Source organism: Onthophagus taurus, chromosome 10, assembly GCF_036711975.1.
Source record: "Onthophagus taurus isolate NC chromosome 10, IU_Otau_3.0, whole genome shotgun sequence".
Lineage (NCBI taxonomy): Eukaryota > Metazoa > Arthropoda > Insecta > Coleoptera > Scarabaeidae > Onthophagus > Onthophagus taurus.
Window position 1 is genome coordinate 2,575,066 of NC_091975.1, and position 17,327 is coordinate 2,592,392.

The 17,327-nt window shown below is 29.5% G+C and overlaps 6 protein-coding genes across 7 annotated transcripts; 3 read left to right on the forward strand and 3 right to left on the reverse strand.

Annotated features, from left to right (window-relative positions):
• Positions 1–95: 95 nt before the first annotated feature.
• On the reverse strand, positions 96–2,662 carry LOC111428510 (tubulin epsilon chain-like). The gene is made up of 3 exons (XM_023064056.2): positions 2,542–2,662; positions 1,603–2,488; positions 96–1,551 (listed from the first exon to the last, which is right to left on the reverse strand). The coding sequence occupies exons 1-3, from the start codon at positions 2,564–2,566 to the stop codon at positions 1,062–1,064; spliced, it is 1,401 nt and encodes a 466-aa protein (XP_022919824.1). The 5' UTR covers positions 2,567–2,662; the 3' UTR covers positions 96–1,061.
• Positions 2,663–2,824: 162 nt separating this feature from the next.
• On the forward strand, positions 2,825–4,461 carry LOC111428309 (protein prenyltransferase alpha subunit repeat-containing protein tempura). Its single transcript, XM_023063784.2, has 2 exons — positions 2,825–2,997; positions 3,050–4,461. Exons 1-2 carry the CDS (start codon positions 2,924–2,926, stop codon positions 4,275–4,277), a joined length of 1,302 nt encoding a protein of 433 aa, XP_022919552.2. The 5' UTR covers positions 2,825–2,923; the 3' UTR covers positions 4,278–4,461.
• A 631-nt stretch (positions 4,462–5,092) lies between these two features.
• Positions 5,093–9,043, forward strand: LOC111428429 (ENL/AF9-related super elongation complex transcription factor). Its single transcript, XM_023063929.2, has 5 exons — positions 5,093–5,297; positions 5,349–5,585; positions 5,667–5,887; positions 6,012–7,627; positions 8,047–9,043. The coding sequence occupies exons 2-4, from the start codon at positions 5,405–5,407 to the stop codon at positions 7,620–7,622; spliced, it is 2,013 nt and encodes a 670-aa protein (XP_022919697.1). The 5' UTR covers positions 5,093–5,297; positions 5,349–5,404; the 3' UTR covers positions 7,623–7,627; positions 8,047–9,043.
• Positions 9,044–9,056: 13 nt separating this feature from the next.
• LOC111428132 (putative leucine-rich repeat-containing protein DDB_G0290503) lies at positions 9,057–12,570 on the reverse strand. 2 transcript variants are annotated; one of them, XM_023063540.2, is made up of 4 exons: positions 12,501–12,570; positions 11,069–11,712; positions 10,621–11,010; positions 9,057–10,504 (listed from the first exon to the last, which is right to left on the reverse strand). In XM_023063540.2, the coding sequence occupies exons 2-4, from the start codon at positions 11,678–11,680 to the stop codon at positions 9,158–9,160; spliced, it is 2,349 nt and encodes a 782-aa protein (XP_022919308.2). In that variant the 5' UTR covers positions 11,681–11,712; positions 12,501–12,570; the 3' UTR covers positions 9,057–9,157. The 2 variants fall into 2 exon arrangements, with proteins under 2 accessions (XP_022919308.2, XP_022919309.2); XM_023063541.2 differs by lacking the exon at positions 12,501–12,570 and adding an exon at positions 11,774–11,877.
• On the forward strand, positions 12,567–13,961 carry LOC111428134 (Ubiquinol-cytochrome c reductase complex assembly factor 1). Its single transcript, XM_023063544.2, has 4 exons — positions 12,567–12,703; positions 12,755–12,985; positions 13,036–13,470; positions 13,790–13,961. Exons 1-4 carry the CDS (start codon positions 12,671–12,673, stop codon positions 13,865–13,867), a joined length of 777 nt encoding a protein of 258 aa, XP_022919312.1. The 5' UTR covers positions 12,567–12,670; the 3' UTR covers positions 13,868–13,961.
• On the reverse strand, positions 13,948–16,165 carry LOC111428133 (sphingomyelin phosphodiesterase-like). Its single transcript, XM_023063543.2, has 8 exons — positions 16,080–16,165; positions 15,750–16,030; positions 15,321–15,695; positions 15,071–15,243; positions 14,819–15,013; positions 14,596–14,766; positions 14,369–14,543; positions 13,948–14,310 (listed from the first exon to the last, which is right to left on the reverse strand). Exons 1-8 carry the CDS (start codon positions 16,129–16,131, stop codon positions 13,996–13,998), a joined length of 1,737 nt encoding a protein of 578 aa, XP_022919311.2. The 5' UTR covers positions 16,132–16,165; the 3' UTR covers positions 13,948–13,995.
• Positions 16,166–17,327: the final 1,162 nt, after the last annotated feature.

Here is a 17,327-nt window from a genome sequence, read left to right on the forward strand (position 1 = left end):
GATGACGTACGATTCTCACTTTTGCGTCCCCTGCTCCCCGCTCAAATGCGAGAAAGAGATGAACGTCATTTAGGTTGTATTGAAAAGAGATAGAGTGTTTGTAGGTTATGTTTATTATGTTTTGTTCATGGATGTAATAGAGACACTGTATTACATCCATGGTTTTATTTTGACACTGTCACACCGCAAGCGCTATCTAACGGACAATTTAACTTGTTTTAGGCTCGTTACTACCATCTTCCGGTTAAGCTATCTAAGGGATTATTACCACGGTTACGGCTATTTTACGCGCTCTGATTGGCTAGTAGATGGGTTTATCTATAAGATAAATGTAACTAAAAGATGGTAGTAATGGACCTTAGGCAGTGCGGTTCCTACGTCACAGAAAAGCCGCGAAATTATTTCGTTTGAATATTTGCTATTTTTCACTTCAAATTACGCAAAATATAAAATTGATCAAAATATTTCTTTTACTTTGTGTTCATGCATATACTTGCATATATCGTGTGACATAAAAATTTTCTCTAAATTTAATAAGTGTGTATGACCCCATTATATAATTTTTTCTTTTAATTTATTTGTGATATATCAAACGTTTTTTAAACTTATTTTTGCTATATTTACAAAAAAATTCATTTTTGGTTAAAAATAAATTATACAACTTCTTTTACACAACCAAGTTTATCAGGTTAATCCATAAACGTCATAAACATAACCTCAAAAACTGACAGCAATCTATACAGGCCAAATTTTTTGAAGAAAGCCACTTAACCATAGATAATGCACTTAACACTGGCTACAGAAAAAACTATAATATAAATTCTCTAGGCATATAACCAACGATCCAATAGAATTGGATTAAGATCTAATCCAGATTGCTAATGTGGACAATTTGGGGATCTAAATCATATATTTATCCCCATCACCACAGAGCAAAGAAATAATAAAATAGCAACAGATGAGTTGCTGGAATAATAGTGTTAACAAAGAGACTGGAGAAGACTCAATCAATTAATCAATAACCTCATAACAGTTTTATTTAAAATTTTAATCAAAAATAATTAATTTTCTGGTATTAATCTAGGAACTTTAATATTCTCCATACTTCTATTCTCAATATCCTGATATGATTTAATACACTCGCAAAGAACATCTAAACACTCCTCAAAAAAGATTTCTTCAAAGCCGGCCACTTGCAAATAATGATGAACATGCGCCCGTTTTTGATATAATTTCGTAAAATCTGATTTCACTTTACCCAAAAGTCCATTTATCGCGGTAGTATTAAAAAGAGTCATCATACTCGCCCGATGTCCAATCGGAGCCACTCCACACATACCAATTTTAATAGCTTGTTTCGACCATGAAGTAAAACAATTTTTCCTTTGCAACCGATCAACGAATGAACGCATATCGGAAATTGTAAATAAATCCCCTCGAGCTAATAAAGTTGTACCTAATGTTAATGGGAGCTGGTTATTTGATGCGTTTATCTTTATTAATTGATTATTTAGGTTAGATGATTGAAGAAATATTTCCTCTAAATTGATTCTAAAAACATATAAAAAAAGATTTAGAAAATCAAATGACAATTTACCTTACTTATTATTCGATGAAGTGATTGTTAAAGGACTTAATCCGCATGATAAAAATGGTAAATTTGGAAATGGAACCATATTAGTAACTAATTCACTTAAATCAACATTTAAATCACCAGTAAATCTTGACCCACTTGTTAAATTTAATAGCATATTGACAATAATACTGTTCATATCTTGAAATGGTTTACAGCCGGCAACAAAACTCATTGTATCAATTGAATGAGTATTTGATGCTTGTTTTTTCACGATATCAATTAAGGCTCGATTTTCGACTGGAATAACACAACTTGCATGTTCGATTAATTCTTTCGTGGCTAAAGCCATATTATAAGGACAAGTTATAACGTCCTCAGTACCAATTGGGTAAACACAAGTTACAAATCGATCAATATGGGGAAAATGATCATCCAATAATTTTAAGATGTAACTTCCAACTCCCGATCCAGTCCCGCCACCTAAAGAATACATTAATAAAAATCCGTGGAGGCTGTCGCAGTTTTCTACAGCTTTTCGTATGCTATATAATATTTTTTCTTCGAATCTTGGTCCATAATGACAAAAACCTTCTGCCCAATTATTCCCAGAACCTGGATAATGAACTATAATGTATTCTTCATCAAATATATCACGTAAATAACTATTTTTATATCTTGAAACAACGCTTGTTTCCATATCCACCAAAATAGTTCGTGCCTTAACCTCACTATCAACAAGATCTTGAATGGTATTAAAACTCTCTCCTTTATAATCGGGATGAATTTGAAAGAAACTATTGAAGGTTGTTGATTGTTCAGGAGGTTTGGATTTAGATTTTTCGCGTGTTATGCCGTATTCTTGAAGAACTAATGGCCAAAATTCGGAACCGATTTGGTTTCCACATTGTCCCACTAAAAAATTAATACTATATTAAACGGAAATAATATTTGAAATACTTTTTTACCCTGTATCGTTATATATTCACTCATTTTTCGGTGGATAAATTTAGAATTACAAAGAAAATATGAGCAAATCAAAATTTAAACTGCCAGCCACATTGAAGTGGCACGATTTTTGCGATACCAACTTAAATTTTTTGTAGTATTTTTAAAGTTATTTTTTGTTATACAACTAAAATTTAGTTAAATTGTTTAAAATCAAATTAGGTTCAAAATTGTTCCAAAATTATAAAAATTATAATTAAATTAAAAAAGAAAATTATCTTAAATTTTAAGACTATTTTGACATTTCAATATGAAGCTAGCTTCTAACGCCTAAGAGGTTAATTGTTCAAAAAAAGAAAATAATAAACTTAATGGTGCATGAGTTTTTAAAATATCTCAAAAATGGAAGAAGAAAAAGCATTGGTAGATCGAGTTTTAATAGAATTAAGTCAAATTATAGAATCAGAACCGAATTTGTAAGTAATTAGTTTGAGGTTATGTCAACGTTTGATTTCTTTCTTTGTGCAGAAATGAATTTGCAATAATTCCCGTTATGAATAATGAAAAGAATACATCACCACTTGTTTACGAAAACAACAGTATTGGATTGGAAATGTGGGCAGTTAAGTATATTATTATACATACAAAAGTCTACTTGATGAAGATGAGAAATTTGATAAAGAAAAATTTATCAGATTCTGAAGTACAAAAGGTAAAGAGGTCGTTGTTGGGTGCAGTTTTGGTTCAACCTGAGGTAACGACGTATTGGAATATGCGAAAAGAACTTTTAGAAAGGGGATATTTATCGGCAAATTCTGAGTTATACTTTACAAAGTTAGTTTTATCATATAAAAATAAATGTAATGAGGCTTTTACTCAAAGAAGATGGATTTTTAAAAAAGCAATGGAAGATAATACTCTTTTAGTGGCAAACGCATTTTTGAATTATGAACACTCTCATTTGTTATTGAATAATGAATTAAAAGTAGCTGAAATGACTTCTTTAACTACCAAAAATAATTATCATGCTTGGGCACATAGAATTTGGAGTTTACAAAACATAAAAGGTCTCTCTAAACAAAGTTTTAGTGTTATATTAGCATCTCAGTATGAATCATCATACGATTGGCTGTTTGGTAATGTTTCCGAACATTCTGCTTTTCAATATAGACAAAAGTTAATGACCTTTTTGATTAAAAATCGCGAAAAAATGAATAATTTTTTTGTTACATATGAACAATTTACTGTTGATCATCTTAAATTAAATAACGATTTAAACTCTTTATTCATTAATAATAAAAAAAATAACTTTGAAGATTTCAAATGTTTATTCAGCTTATTAATTTATGAATTATTCCATACGGTTAAAGAGCTGAATAAATCTTATCCGGGCCATGAATCGATTTGGTATCACAGACGATTCCTTATAAAAACTTTATTTGATGAAATATTTAATTTTAAAAGTAAAAATCGTTTACGAATTAATGATACGAATCTGAGCAAATCGGAATGTTTGATATCGAGGGATTTGAATGAACTATTATGTATGGATAATATTATAATCAATTTTAAACTGTTTAAACCTGAATTTAGGGATGCCGAAAGTATAATGTGCTTTAATAAAATCGTTAAAGACGAAACTGAATTGATAAAAACCTCACAATCACTTAAATATGATCCAGTACAAAGGTATTTAGCTGATAAATATGAGAAATGGTTAATGTGTGTATTACAAGTGGATCTTTTGGAAGAATAAAAATTATTTATGGTATTTGGAATTTTTTTTGTTATTGTAAATATCAATAAATTTGTTTTGACATCACAAATTTATTTTTTAACTTTGTTGATTATGCCTTATTTTATATTAATAAATATTTTGTATTTTCTTGTTAAATAATCTTTATTTTTATTTAATAATACATTATAATCAATCAACTACTCTTCAATTTAGTTTCATTAGCAGTATTGGTATCTGACTCAACTTCCTTTTTCATAAAACATGTTCCGTCTTTGCACAACATCTTCTCAACTTTCTCGTTGATCACTTTTTCATCTTTTGTACCCCAAGGATTCCAATATTTCAGCAAAATTGGTTGTAGGAACTTGTGGAAAATAAACAATAAAACTGGAATGATAAAGCATGGAACGCAAACCATTTCTATTTCAATTTTAGTGTTAAACAATTTGTTTATACGTTTTTAATCACTATTAATTTAACAAGTTTCCATGAAACAATACGTCAAAAATTATTTTGACAACTGTTAGTTATGTCAGTACTACCAATCGTAATCAAAAAGTTTTTGTTATCAAAAAGTTCACATTAAAGTTGTAATTAAAAAAGTCCTTGTTACTTTTTGTATTTATGAGTATTTGTAATGTTTATAGAATATTGGGGTTAGGTTATTAGTTAGATTTAATTTTTGATGTTGCTATCTAGGGGTTAAATTTAAATCTGATATAACAAATTTTATGAAACAATATTAACTTAAAATATTTGGAATATAATGAACTAAAAATAATGTTATTATTAAATAAAAATAAATATGTGATGATAAGTTAGTTCTCTATACATAAAAAAAAACTGTCAAACTTGTTACCGACTGAGCTATGTCTCCTAGTGTGTCTGTTTATAATTTTTAGCGATTAAAAAAATTAATAACCTCATCAAAAGTGGCCCCATCGAATTGAAAATTTGGTTGTAATCATCATTGTAAATCAAACGAGAACTCGTTAGATACCAATACGATTGTATAGAACATCAGCATACCCAGAAAATGTAGGTTAAACCATCCTCTTGGCGCTTATTTTCATTTATATTGTGTTCTAGGATCCCTACGGCTTTAATTACGGACGCACGGTTGTTGCACCAGTAATGTTTAAGTCATGTCCGTGCGAGTAAGCTTCGAAATAGGCCACGAGGCTTCCATACGCACAAAAAAGACAGTCGAAGGGTTTACACACGACTGGGAAGTCTATGTACGAGGCTGTGACGGGACTCAGCTTCCCTACTTTGTTGAGAAAGTCGTTTTTCATTTACACGAAACATTTCCCAATCCAAAAAGAGGTTTGATTTATAGAAATTAAAGTTTGCACATTAAAGTGCAAATATGATATTTAGCAATCTAAACTTTGTTTGTTTATTTAGTTATTAAACAACCACCTTATGTGGTTAAAGAAAGTGGATATGCTGGATTTGTTTTGCCTATTGAAATTTATATCAAACATGATCAAAAAAGGGTTAAGTTTCAGTACGATTTGACTTTACAAACTTCTGGACCAGCTGTACGTAACTTACAAAAAGAAATTTATGTGTTTAGAAATCCTGTGGATGAATTAAAAAGTTGTTTGATTAAAGGGGGAGGAGTGGTAAGTATATAGAAATACTTTGATTAAAATAAATTCTAATATTTGTAAAAAAAAAATTAAGGTTATGTTTGAATTAACTAAAATATTCTTAATTAAAAAATAAAAATGATGTTTAATGTTTTAGGTAGTTAATTCAAACAGCACTTATGACTCGTTAGACTCGAGAAATTCATTAGAATCAAAAAATGAGTTAGTGAATAAGCCGAAATTAAGCGGCGCAGATATGGCAATGAAAAAGCATCGAAATCGAATGGATATGGATCAAAGATCTTCGAATAGTTTTCAAGATCTCTTTGGGACGCCAATTACAAAAACAAATAAAGTTTTTTCAGATCCAAAAAGCACAATTTCAAAAGATTCGTCGATGAATAAAACTGTATCGAGTATGAACTCATCAAATAGTAAACTGGAGAAAGACAGCAGGGATAAAAATAAAGATAAAAGTAAACTTAGTCCTAATAAAGATAGAGAAAAAGATCGTGAGAAAGATGTTGATAAACGAAAATCTGATAAAATGGATTCTGATAGACGAAAAGAACGAGAAGAGAAAAAAAATAAAGATAAAAATAGAGATAGGGCTCACAGTAAAGAGAAATTGAAGAGGTCTCCGAGACCATCAAGTCCGAAAAGGCCACCGAGTCCTCCAGCTCCAATTAGATATAAAGAAAAAGAGGAGAAAAGAGAATCAGGAAAAGAAAGAGAGAGAAAAGACAAGTCTGATGAGAAAAATGATAAGAGAGGAAAGAAAGAGAAAAGAGATAAAGAACATAAAGAAAATAGAAGTCGGGAACGGGATGGTTCGCAAAAACCACAAATGGATCATTCACACAAAAGTAAAGAAAAAAATAGGGAAAGTCCTGGAAATGGTAGCAAAAAACTGGAACGAAAAGAAAAAAAGGATAAAGATAAAGAAGAAAAAGAACAAAAAGAAAAATCTAAATCAATAACGCCAGATAGAATAATCGAGAAAAAACTAGAAAAAGAAAAACATAAGCACAAAAAGAAAGATAAAGAAAAAAAAGATAAAGATAGAGACAAAAAAAGAGAAAGATCAAAAGAAAAAGAGAAACCTGTGATAAGAAAAGAAGAACAACAACCGCCCAAAATTGAATTAAAAGATGAAATCAAAGAAAGTTTATTCGCATCAGCAAAGAATATCGATGAAAATCAAAAGAAACAAAAAACATCTTCTCATTCATTATTTTCAGAAGAACATTCGAACAGTTCTTTAAGCAGTAAAGAAGATTCGTTTACAGAGTCCCAAAGGGAAGTGTCACTTTTCGAACCGACGTCGAAAAAAACTAAATTAGAGATCGGCGAGAAATCGTCGAAAAAGGAAAAATCGAAGAAAAGTAAAGATAAGAAAGCCGATAAAGAAGAAAAAAGGAGGAAACGGAAATTAGATCGTGAACAACCGGCGGAAGAGCCGCCGGAAAAAGAATTAAAACCCGAAGATTCTCGTCCGGAACCTTCGGATTCCGAACAAAGCCCGTCGCGACCTCAAAGCGATCTTGATAAAGAAAATCAAGAAAATCCCGAGGAATATATGGAGGTTTTAAAAGATTTACAAACAAAAATTGTTAATTTAAGGGATAATAGTGAACTTCAAAGGGTTGTGCAATTGATTGCGCAAACTGGAAGATATGAAGTGTCTCAAAATACGTTTGATTTTGATCTGTGCCTGTTGGAAAAATCCACCGTTAAGCAGTTACAGGAGTTTTTTGCTAGTTCTTAACGCTGGTGAGTATACCGGGAATTTCATATAATTCGCAATATCTGAATGCAGTAACTATGCATTTCTTGCACTGTTCCGCATAAAATGCAACATAGCTTAACACTAGACCAAGAATTAGAAACGTTTGGATTTAGCCTCACATCTCTCAAGATGGCTAAACCCGAATGATTCTAGTTTTAAGTCTTGTGTTAGTTCTAGTTTTAGTTCAATAAAAATATGCAACATAGTGATATCTTATTATTATCTCTACCTACCACTGTCACTAGAACTAACATTAGACCTACAACTAGAAACATTCAGACATGTTATATTTTATTTAGGACGAAGTAAGTGGTTTCTATGGAAATATTTTTTGGTATTTTGCATTTTAAGTGAAATTTGTGTATTTAATTGTGTTTGATTAATTATATTAATTTTTTTTTAGAAATTTTGCCATAAATGCAGTGTTAACAACGAAAAGCAGCTGGATCATTTTTTTAAGTTATTTATTCTTGTACATAGTTTATTTATGTACCAATAGGCTAATAGTGTGTAAATACGCATAGAAGTACATAATATTTATTAGATATATATATATATTTTTATTACTGTTTTTCGGAATCGTGTGTGCGTTGGGCCCCATTTTCCGATCGTTATTGTTACCCTCCGAATGATCACGATTTAACAAGAGAATTAGGAATATAGCACATTTAAAAAGAAAAATTTTTTAACGCGGAAGATCGGATCGAAAGAACAGTTTTGTTCCTTTTTTCTTGAATGTGTGTTTTGATTTAACAATTTTTTTATTAGAGATCTTGACAAATGTAATTATTAATTTTATTTATTAATTTTTCGCCTTTTTATTTAGTTAATTTTGTGATAGTATTCGTACTAATTAATTAACTTCTCCGTCTGTTCGAAGATGATTATTGACAAGAAAAGAATTTTTGATAATCGCCTTGATTTTTAATTCTAAATAAAATTAGTTATTAAGGCAGCGAAATATTTCGAATATTAATATGACAACTTTGAAATAATGCACAGAGACTGGATTGATTTGTATAAATGTTATAATTGTTATATAAATTATCGAGTTGAAATCAAATTTTTTTAATTTATTGGTTCACTATTATCACCAAACGGTTTTATTTTTAAAATCTTAATTAAAAGAAAGATTGAATGCAATGTTTATATAGAACAAATAGTAAAAGTTCTACACACTTTTTCCCTTGTTATTGTACAAAACTGTATTTTCTTATTATTTTCTTTTGAATGTTTTTTGCCGTGTTCTTTTTTATATCAACACAATCTATATCAGAACAAGTACACCAATAAAGTTGTTTGTTATTAATTTGTAGCATAAAAAGTATTGATCAATAGTCATATTTGTAAATTCTTTGTTTTTTTCTTTTTATAAAAAAATAAAATTATTAAAAAATTAACCCTTCTTTCATATATTTTTAATAGAAAATATATTTTAGATCAAAAAAATTATTACATTCTATTTAAAAAATATTGCAAAGAAAACTGAACTCAATAATAAATAACAAAGAAAATCATTTTTTCTTTTTTTGTTGTGAAGTTGACACGTTAATCACTTTAAAATCACTTTCATTATTCTTAATAATCTTAATTGGTTTAACTTTATTCTCCATAGCAGCTTGTTTTCTTATTTGAGTATCAACCAGTGTCATATCGTAAACAAAATCCTTATCCAAATTTTTCGCACAATTGTTCCTACTTCTCAATTGACTCTTATGAACGCCCAAGGATGTCTGTTCTGAACCAAAAATCACCTCCATAATCATTTTACGCACGTCTGGATCACCTTTATCCACTTTATCAACTTCCGGGCTCTTTTCACCAGTTTGAACCATTTCAGAACTAAACGCTTTAAAATCTGAAGATAATTTAATCGCTTTCGTGTTACTCATAGGAATTACACAAGATTCTATATCATCAGGATCGAGTTTATGCTCAGATTGAAGATGATTTGAACAAGCCTTGCTATTATAAGAGACAAATGTACACATTTTACACTGAAATCGAAACCAATTAAAATGCATTGCCATGTGTTCTAATAACGAATCGTTTGTCGTAAAAGTTGCTGTACATGGAGTACATTTTAAAAGATCCCAGTTAACATATTGATCACTTTTTGCTTTTAATGAAGTTTCCAATGGGCGTTTTCTTTTTTTTCCAGGCACTTTTTGCAGTGCTTTAATGTTAGAATTAGTGTTAAAATTAGTATTGGAATTAACATCGTTTTCTGAAGATGTATCGGCGATCAATGGTGATGTTGTTGATGTGGAAGCAGAGGCATTTGATGTATTTTTTAGGTTATTTTCATTGTTTTCATCGATATCTTCAGTTAAATCGACAATTACTTCCGGTTGATTTAAATTAACTCCATTTATAATTAAATCAATCTCAAGATGTTCATAATCATTTTCACTCGTTTGATTTTGAACGGTTTCTTCTTCGTCTTGATCTTTTTCTTTTAAAACATCTTCGACTTTAGCATTTTCATTCTCTTCGTTTATAATTTCTTTTTCTAAATTTTCCATTTCAAGATCGTCGGCAAAAAAAACGTTGATTTCATCATCGTCGCTATTTAAATCTATTATTGGTACATCGTTAGTAGCATCTTTGGTTGTACCGTTTGGTTGTTGATCTTTAATGAATTTTACGGAAATTTTCTGTTTACGTTTTTTCGAACCTTTGATTACGGTTTGAAATTTTTTCATCGTTTTTTCTTCGGGTGATTTTTTAGATGAGCTAACAACAGCTATTCGTTTTAAACAAATTTGCGAATGGGAATGAAGGGCTGCTTTTCTCTCAAACCGTTTTCCACAACCACCACATATTTGAATATCTGAATCTCCTTCAAGGTTTTCTAACCACTATATAAATAAAAATTTTAATTAATAAGGTTTTAAAAAAGTTTTATAATTTGACAGAATAAAATTTTTTGTGAGGTTATGATAAATAATTAAAATTAAAAAAATAATTTTTTTACCTGATTATCCGAATTAGCCACGGAAGATTCTTTATCTTTTTCTTTTGAATCATTTCCTTGAGGTTTAACGATAGGATTTGAATGGATTTGATCTCGCAACTTTCGTATTTGCGCTGTTGTTTTCCGATGTATTTTATAAAGATGTCGAAAAACACCCCAAGCATTTGCAAATGTTTCCTTGCATTCAGGGCACGAAAAAACCAATTTGGTATCGTTGTGTTTATATTTAACGTGATAACGTAGAGTTTTTTTGGTTGAAAATGTTGCATTACAAATAGAACAAAGAAGTTTGTGTTTTGATGCCAAGTTAGATTTTTGAAATTTAAATGCTTTCCCATCAGGTTGGAGAATCGCTTCGTTCGTGTTTAGCATCGAATGAATTTCCATTACCTAATAACAACAAATAAAATATTAAAATAACATATTTTTTTAAGTTATCTAATTTAACCTGTGATTTAATTAATTCATTTCCGATAGTTTCATTTGATATCGTTTGAAAAACACCAGCTGTTGAATTTTCAATTTTCTCTAAACATATTTTTTTGTTATTGTTTGAGATTGTCTCATCGTTTATCTCTTTATCTTCGGTTAATTCGTTTAGGGTTATTTCCTCGGAGCTTTTTAAATTCTCATGAATCTCATTTAACTTTTTTAAAACGTCAGATATTTTCTTTTTGGGTGCTTTTTCATCACTTCCATCATTGATTTCATAGACACCTTCAACATCTTCGGCATCTTTACTTTGATAAACCGCCTCGAAAGTTTCTTGACAATAACTTCTTTTGTGAAGTATAAAATTTGCTAAGCTTCTAAATAATGATCGACACGTTCGACATTCATAAATTATATCACATTCATAAGCTATGTAACGTTTAACTTCTTCGGTTGCAGTTTCAAATAAAGAAAGAACTTGTCGCAAACCAAAAATACTTGTATTAATCGGTTTCCTTATGGTTGATAAATCTGTTTCGGAATCACGGTTATTTAATGAGGGCGCTTTTCCCAATGTTGTTGAAACGCGCTTTTTACAACGTCCTCGACCAAACGCTCGTGAAGACATTTTTTAATTGTTGATGCAAATAAAGTTTGACACTGAAATAAAAACGGTTTTTAACAAAGGTATTTTGGCGATATCTAAATACGAAATAATTACTTTTAAATAAAAATAAGTAATTTTTTTTCCATAAATTAAAATAAACACATCGATTAATTTTCGTTATCAATAGACACTAATAAAATTTAACCTAACTTTTTTTATATGTTGTTCCAAAAATATATTTATTTTTTCTTAATCTTATTAAACTCCCGTATTGATTACATTAATAGTAGGTGTAAAGATTTGTTTAGATGTTACATGTAAACATTAACAATTAAGACCAGTTTTAAGTGATAACCAGTAATATTTAAAAAATCTCTTATTAGTAAAATTAAACTTTTTTGAATCTAAAACAAGCTTTTTTAAATTTATTTAAACCAAACCCAACCGAAATAAACTAATTACATCATCCCCAAAGCCCCAAATTGTTGTTATTTAAGAACTTGACATTCACTAAAAAACTATTGAAATTGCCCACAAAAAAATCTTTTCAAGTTTTGGTATATTAATAACGTGAAGATTACTTATCTATCTATCAACACACAAAACAAATTCTCAATAAAACTCTAAACTTAACGAAATAAAATTAAAAATAATTATTGGTATTCTCCTATATGTAATGTCAGTAATAGTACAAGTCTCTCCCTCAATTTGCTAATTTTAAACAATCGGAATCGACTAGTTTCCATTACCAATCCAATCTAATATGATTAAAGAACCGTAACGTTAAACAAAATTCGATTCAAACAACATCACTTTCGATATTTTCGTAAAAAAATCTTACCTAAATATTCAACTATGACCATTTTCTGTGGGTGTCAATTGTTTTTAATTATCACGTATAGATGGCGTTGACGTTTATATTATAGCATAACCTCAAAAATATTTCTTTAAGCATGAAAAAATAAAGGTTGTGTAATAATTAATTTTACAATATAAATTATATTAAGAAAGATGAGTTTAAATAGAGTGACTTGTTGTTTAAAAGTAAGTTTTAATAAAGTAATTTATAATAAAATAATTTCAGGTTATTTTTAGGCGAATCCTAAACGATTGATAAATCATGTTATAAATACGCAAAAACAGTTTTCGTCATTTAAACCATTATTAATCGAATCAAAGCCTTTAAAACGTTTTTATCCTCCTTTAATAAATTTATATTCAACACACATCACCGATGTTACCGGAGATAAATCAGAGAAAACTACACCACTCTCTTTAATCCAAAAAATTTTAAATAAAGTTCCATTTATTAGCGTAGAAAAATCGGTATAAACAGAAATTATCACAATTTATATTTCTAAAATACTTTTTTTTAGAGATTAAGCGTTCTAGGTTATTTATTATACGAATCAATCGCAGATAAAATTGTTTACGTCGATTTCTTTGAAGAATTTAATCTCCCAGACACATTTTATTCTTGGTTTGTAATCACAGAACTCCATGTTTGGATGTTAATGGTGCGGTGCATGGCCGAAGGTGATAATGGCCGTTTCGTACGCAATCATATAGTTGAAGCAATGTGGGCGGACGTGGGACAAAGAGTTAAAAAAATCGGAGCCGTTAATCCCTCTGCTACCCGTGCCCAAGTTAAGGAGTTATCCGAACAATTTCAAGCGGCTTTAATCGCTTATGACGAAGGGTTACAATCAGATGATTGCGTTTTAGCTGGAGCTATTTGGAGAAGAATGTATCAAAGGAATGAGGTTGATCCCGAGAATTTAGAATTGTTGATTAAATATATTAGGAAGCATGTAAGTTAATTTTTTTAATTATTTTTAATTATATAATTGTGCCATCTATCGGCGTTTTCATAAATTAATATTTATAGGTAACTGTAAATTTTTTTAATTTTTCATCAAAATTTCTAGAAATGAGTCTTTTTTTCGATAATTAACTCATAAATGTGAAACTATTCTGAAAGTGAGGATATTAGTGCATTTTTACTATCTCAACATTATATCGGCTCACTCGAATTGCTTAGAAAAGTGTTTGTCTGTGCTTGAGGTTATGAATGTTTAATTGGTTGAGGTTATGAATTGGAAATTAATAATTTTTTTAATCCATTTCCAGCTTCGAATGCTTGATAACATTTCCAAAGAGGAATTGTTTTCACAAAAACCGATTTCTTGGGAGTTGCTTCACAAATAAACTACCAAAAAGAAATAATTTTATTTATACCATAAGTTAGTTCCTTAAAAAAAAATAGGTTTATAAATAATAAATATGTACATACTTAAAAAATCTTTATTTCTTATTATTTAAAAAGTTGATTCTTTTTACTGACATTTCACAGAATCCTTAAAATCGACTCCCGTAATGCTACACATAAGATTATCGAGACACTTTGAGTTGCACGGTTCTGTCATTTTTACATCACTTTCGCGAGTATAAAATTTATAGTATTGCTTTAATAATAATTTTTCGGGATCTTTTTTCATACGTAATGTTAAATCGTAAAGATCCGATAAGTTTGTTGATTTTAATCCGTAAGCTTCTTTAAATGAGTACAACTTAAACCAATTTGGTGGAGAATTAGGGTTTCTATTAGCTTCAGTTAAATTGTAAATGTATTCTTGATAATCAATAACGTCCTAAAAAAAAATTAAATAACTAATTAATTTTAGTTCTATTTAGTTTTGATGTGGTTACATTTTCTGGAGAGATATCATAAACACGATAATTGGGGTTATTTCCTATAAAAGTAGTAAAACTTCCTCCATTATAAGCGACATTAACCGCTTGTGATTTAGTTTCGTCCAAAAAGATTCGAATTTCATCTAAATGAGTATGCCCGTTAAATTGAGCGCGAACATTTTTGGAAAATCTAAAAAATTTGGGTTTGGATAAAATTTTTATGTTATTAACATATTTTTTACCTCCTTATTATTCGATTAAAATTTTTTAACCAAATTTTCCAACATTCTATTCCCCCCGGTGGAATGTGACTTAAAATATGAACGAATTCCCCTTTTTTTTCGGCTTCGGTTAACGTTTCAACCAACCATTTTAATTGGGAATATTGATCGTAATCATTATGCACTAACCAACTAAAATTAATAATCAAATTATTACTAATTTATAAAGATTCGTTTTACTTACAGGTTATAAATGTAACAAACGTTACTGTTTAACGCGATTATTCGAAAACCTGGTTCGACTAAAACCGTGTAATAACCCCCGATTTTGAGGGTTTCTTGTGCGCTTTCAGGTAACCATTCCGACCATTCTGATGAAACCATGTCGAAAAGCCATTGTGTTGAAACAGATTCAAGGGAAACGTTTAAAGGTGCATAGCTAAAAATAAATTGATTTTATTTAGTTAATTATGTATAAATAATTTTATATATTTACTAATCACATGGATGAGCTTCGTGATTTCCTAAGATCGGAAATACTTTTGTTGATTTAAAATATTTTTTAAATTCTCGACTTAATTGTTGAATTACTTTTGTATTAGATTCTTTGGTAGTTTTCCAAGTGTGAGCGATGATATCACCAGTGAAATAAACATATTTTACATCGCTCTATAAAACAAAAAACATTTTAGTAATCCTTTTTAGAATCTACCATCCTTGAAAATAATTAAGAAACTTTTTCTTACATGTTGAGTTGTAACATGTTGTAATAAATCGCTAACTGAATGCCAGGGCATATCACAAACGTGATAATCACCCCAAAACCCAGCTGTTGTTTCGGAATTATTTCCAACTCCACTTTGACAGCACAAAGGTTTTCCACAATCCGCATCACTTCCGGGTTTGTAATCGGGGTCAACGTGAATATCCGTTAAATGAAGTATTTTAAACGGTTTTTTATCATTTATATTAACCGAATCCTTTTTGTTAGGTTCTGTAGGTAAATCAATAACCCAATCATATTCATCAGGATCTACACAAAGATGATTTTGTAGGTAGATTGAACAAACTCGATCAGCTGTTAAATTTTTTCGGTTATTAATCATAAACAACATAGCGTCCTAAAAAACGAATTAATTAATGTATTAATTAATTAATTAGTTATTTAATCTAACAATTTCCATATCGGCCATAGAATTACACATTAATGGTCCATGATCGCTAAAAGTGTTACATAAATATTTAATAAGTTTAAGCATGTCTTCTTTGGAAACTCCGGATCGTTGAAATTTAATAACACCATCAATAACATATCTGCAAGTATTGCAAATTTGTTCGCTTCTAAATGTTGCGTTGTTTAAATGTTTTAGTTCATTGACCGCTTGTGTTAAACCTTCTTGATGAACACCATTTTTAATATATTCCTTAAGATAGGTGGCGATTTTATTATAAGGTTCTAAATAGAAACGAATTAAAAACAAATTAATCAATTAATTGCTTCATACCTATTGCTATAATCCCGGGAATAATTACAAGAATAAAAATAAAAATCCTCATCTTTTTATTTAGAAATGCACTTAACACAGTTACCACCGTTTTAAACGAACATTGAACTTGATGAACTTGTGGACTTGATATTACTAATCATATACTTTTAATCAATTTGTTTTTCTTGTTTGGTTTGAAACTTACAACAAATAGATCGGAACGTTGACGATTTAATAATGTTTTGAAACGCAATTTGCGGTTTTTTCTTTTAGCGGGGACGAATGAAGGTTAAGGAGTTAACCACGGTTATAAAAACTTCCTGAAGGCCGTGAATGAATAAAAATAAAGCAGAAATTTAACCTATTCCATGTAGAAATAAATGGTGCATCATCGGGGGTTTTCTTGCGACATAATCTAATAAATGAGTGATAAAAAAGATAATATAAATTCTTGATGATTCGTAATAATTCGTGGTTAAATAACTTAAATTTATGAGCTTAATAATTTGAATGATGTGATATCGTCGGATTTTTCGAATTTTTTTTAAAGTATTCGTCAAAATGACGGTTGTATAACCTATAAATTAAAATTTGAAAGATTGATTTTTTTTAATTCAAAATTAATAATAAATACAATGTTATCTCTGTTTTTAAACCAGGAGGAGTAAACGCGAAAGTCAGATTTACACTAGGAAAAATCACCAGAAAATATCACTAGATATTTTGGCGGTAAATTTAAATTAATAATTATTTATTTATTTATTATTGTATTTATTTTCGTTTGTTATCGTCAACACTAAACATACAAATTAACATTGAAGTTATGAGTGTATTTATTTCAAAATATAATAAAGAAGGGTTTAAGAACACAAAATTTACAATAATGACACGAAACTGTCGAATTGTCAATAACCTAACCTTCAAATTCAAAATTGCCTGTGTGTGAACCTTCCTCGCATTCAACCAATCACGTGCAAGGTCAATCTGGTGACAAATTTAAAATACTCCTCGTGGTTTAAAAATAGAGTATAATTGCCAAAGAAAACTTCAAGGTATAATTAATGTTTGTAAACAAAACTAACCTTACCTAACATTTCTTCACGCTATAATTGCCATTACTAATTGCCAAAGAATACTTCATGGTATAATTAATGTTTGTAAACAAAACTAACCTTACCTCACATTCCTTCACGCTATAATTGACATTACAAAAGAAAACTTCACGCTATAATTGCCATTACAAATTGCCAAAGAATACTTCATGGT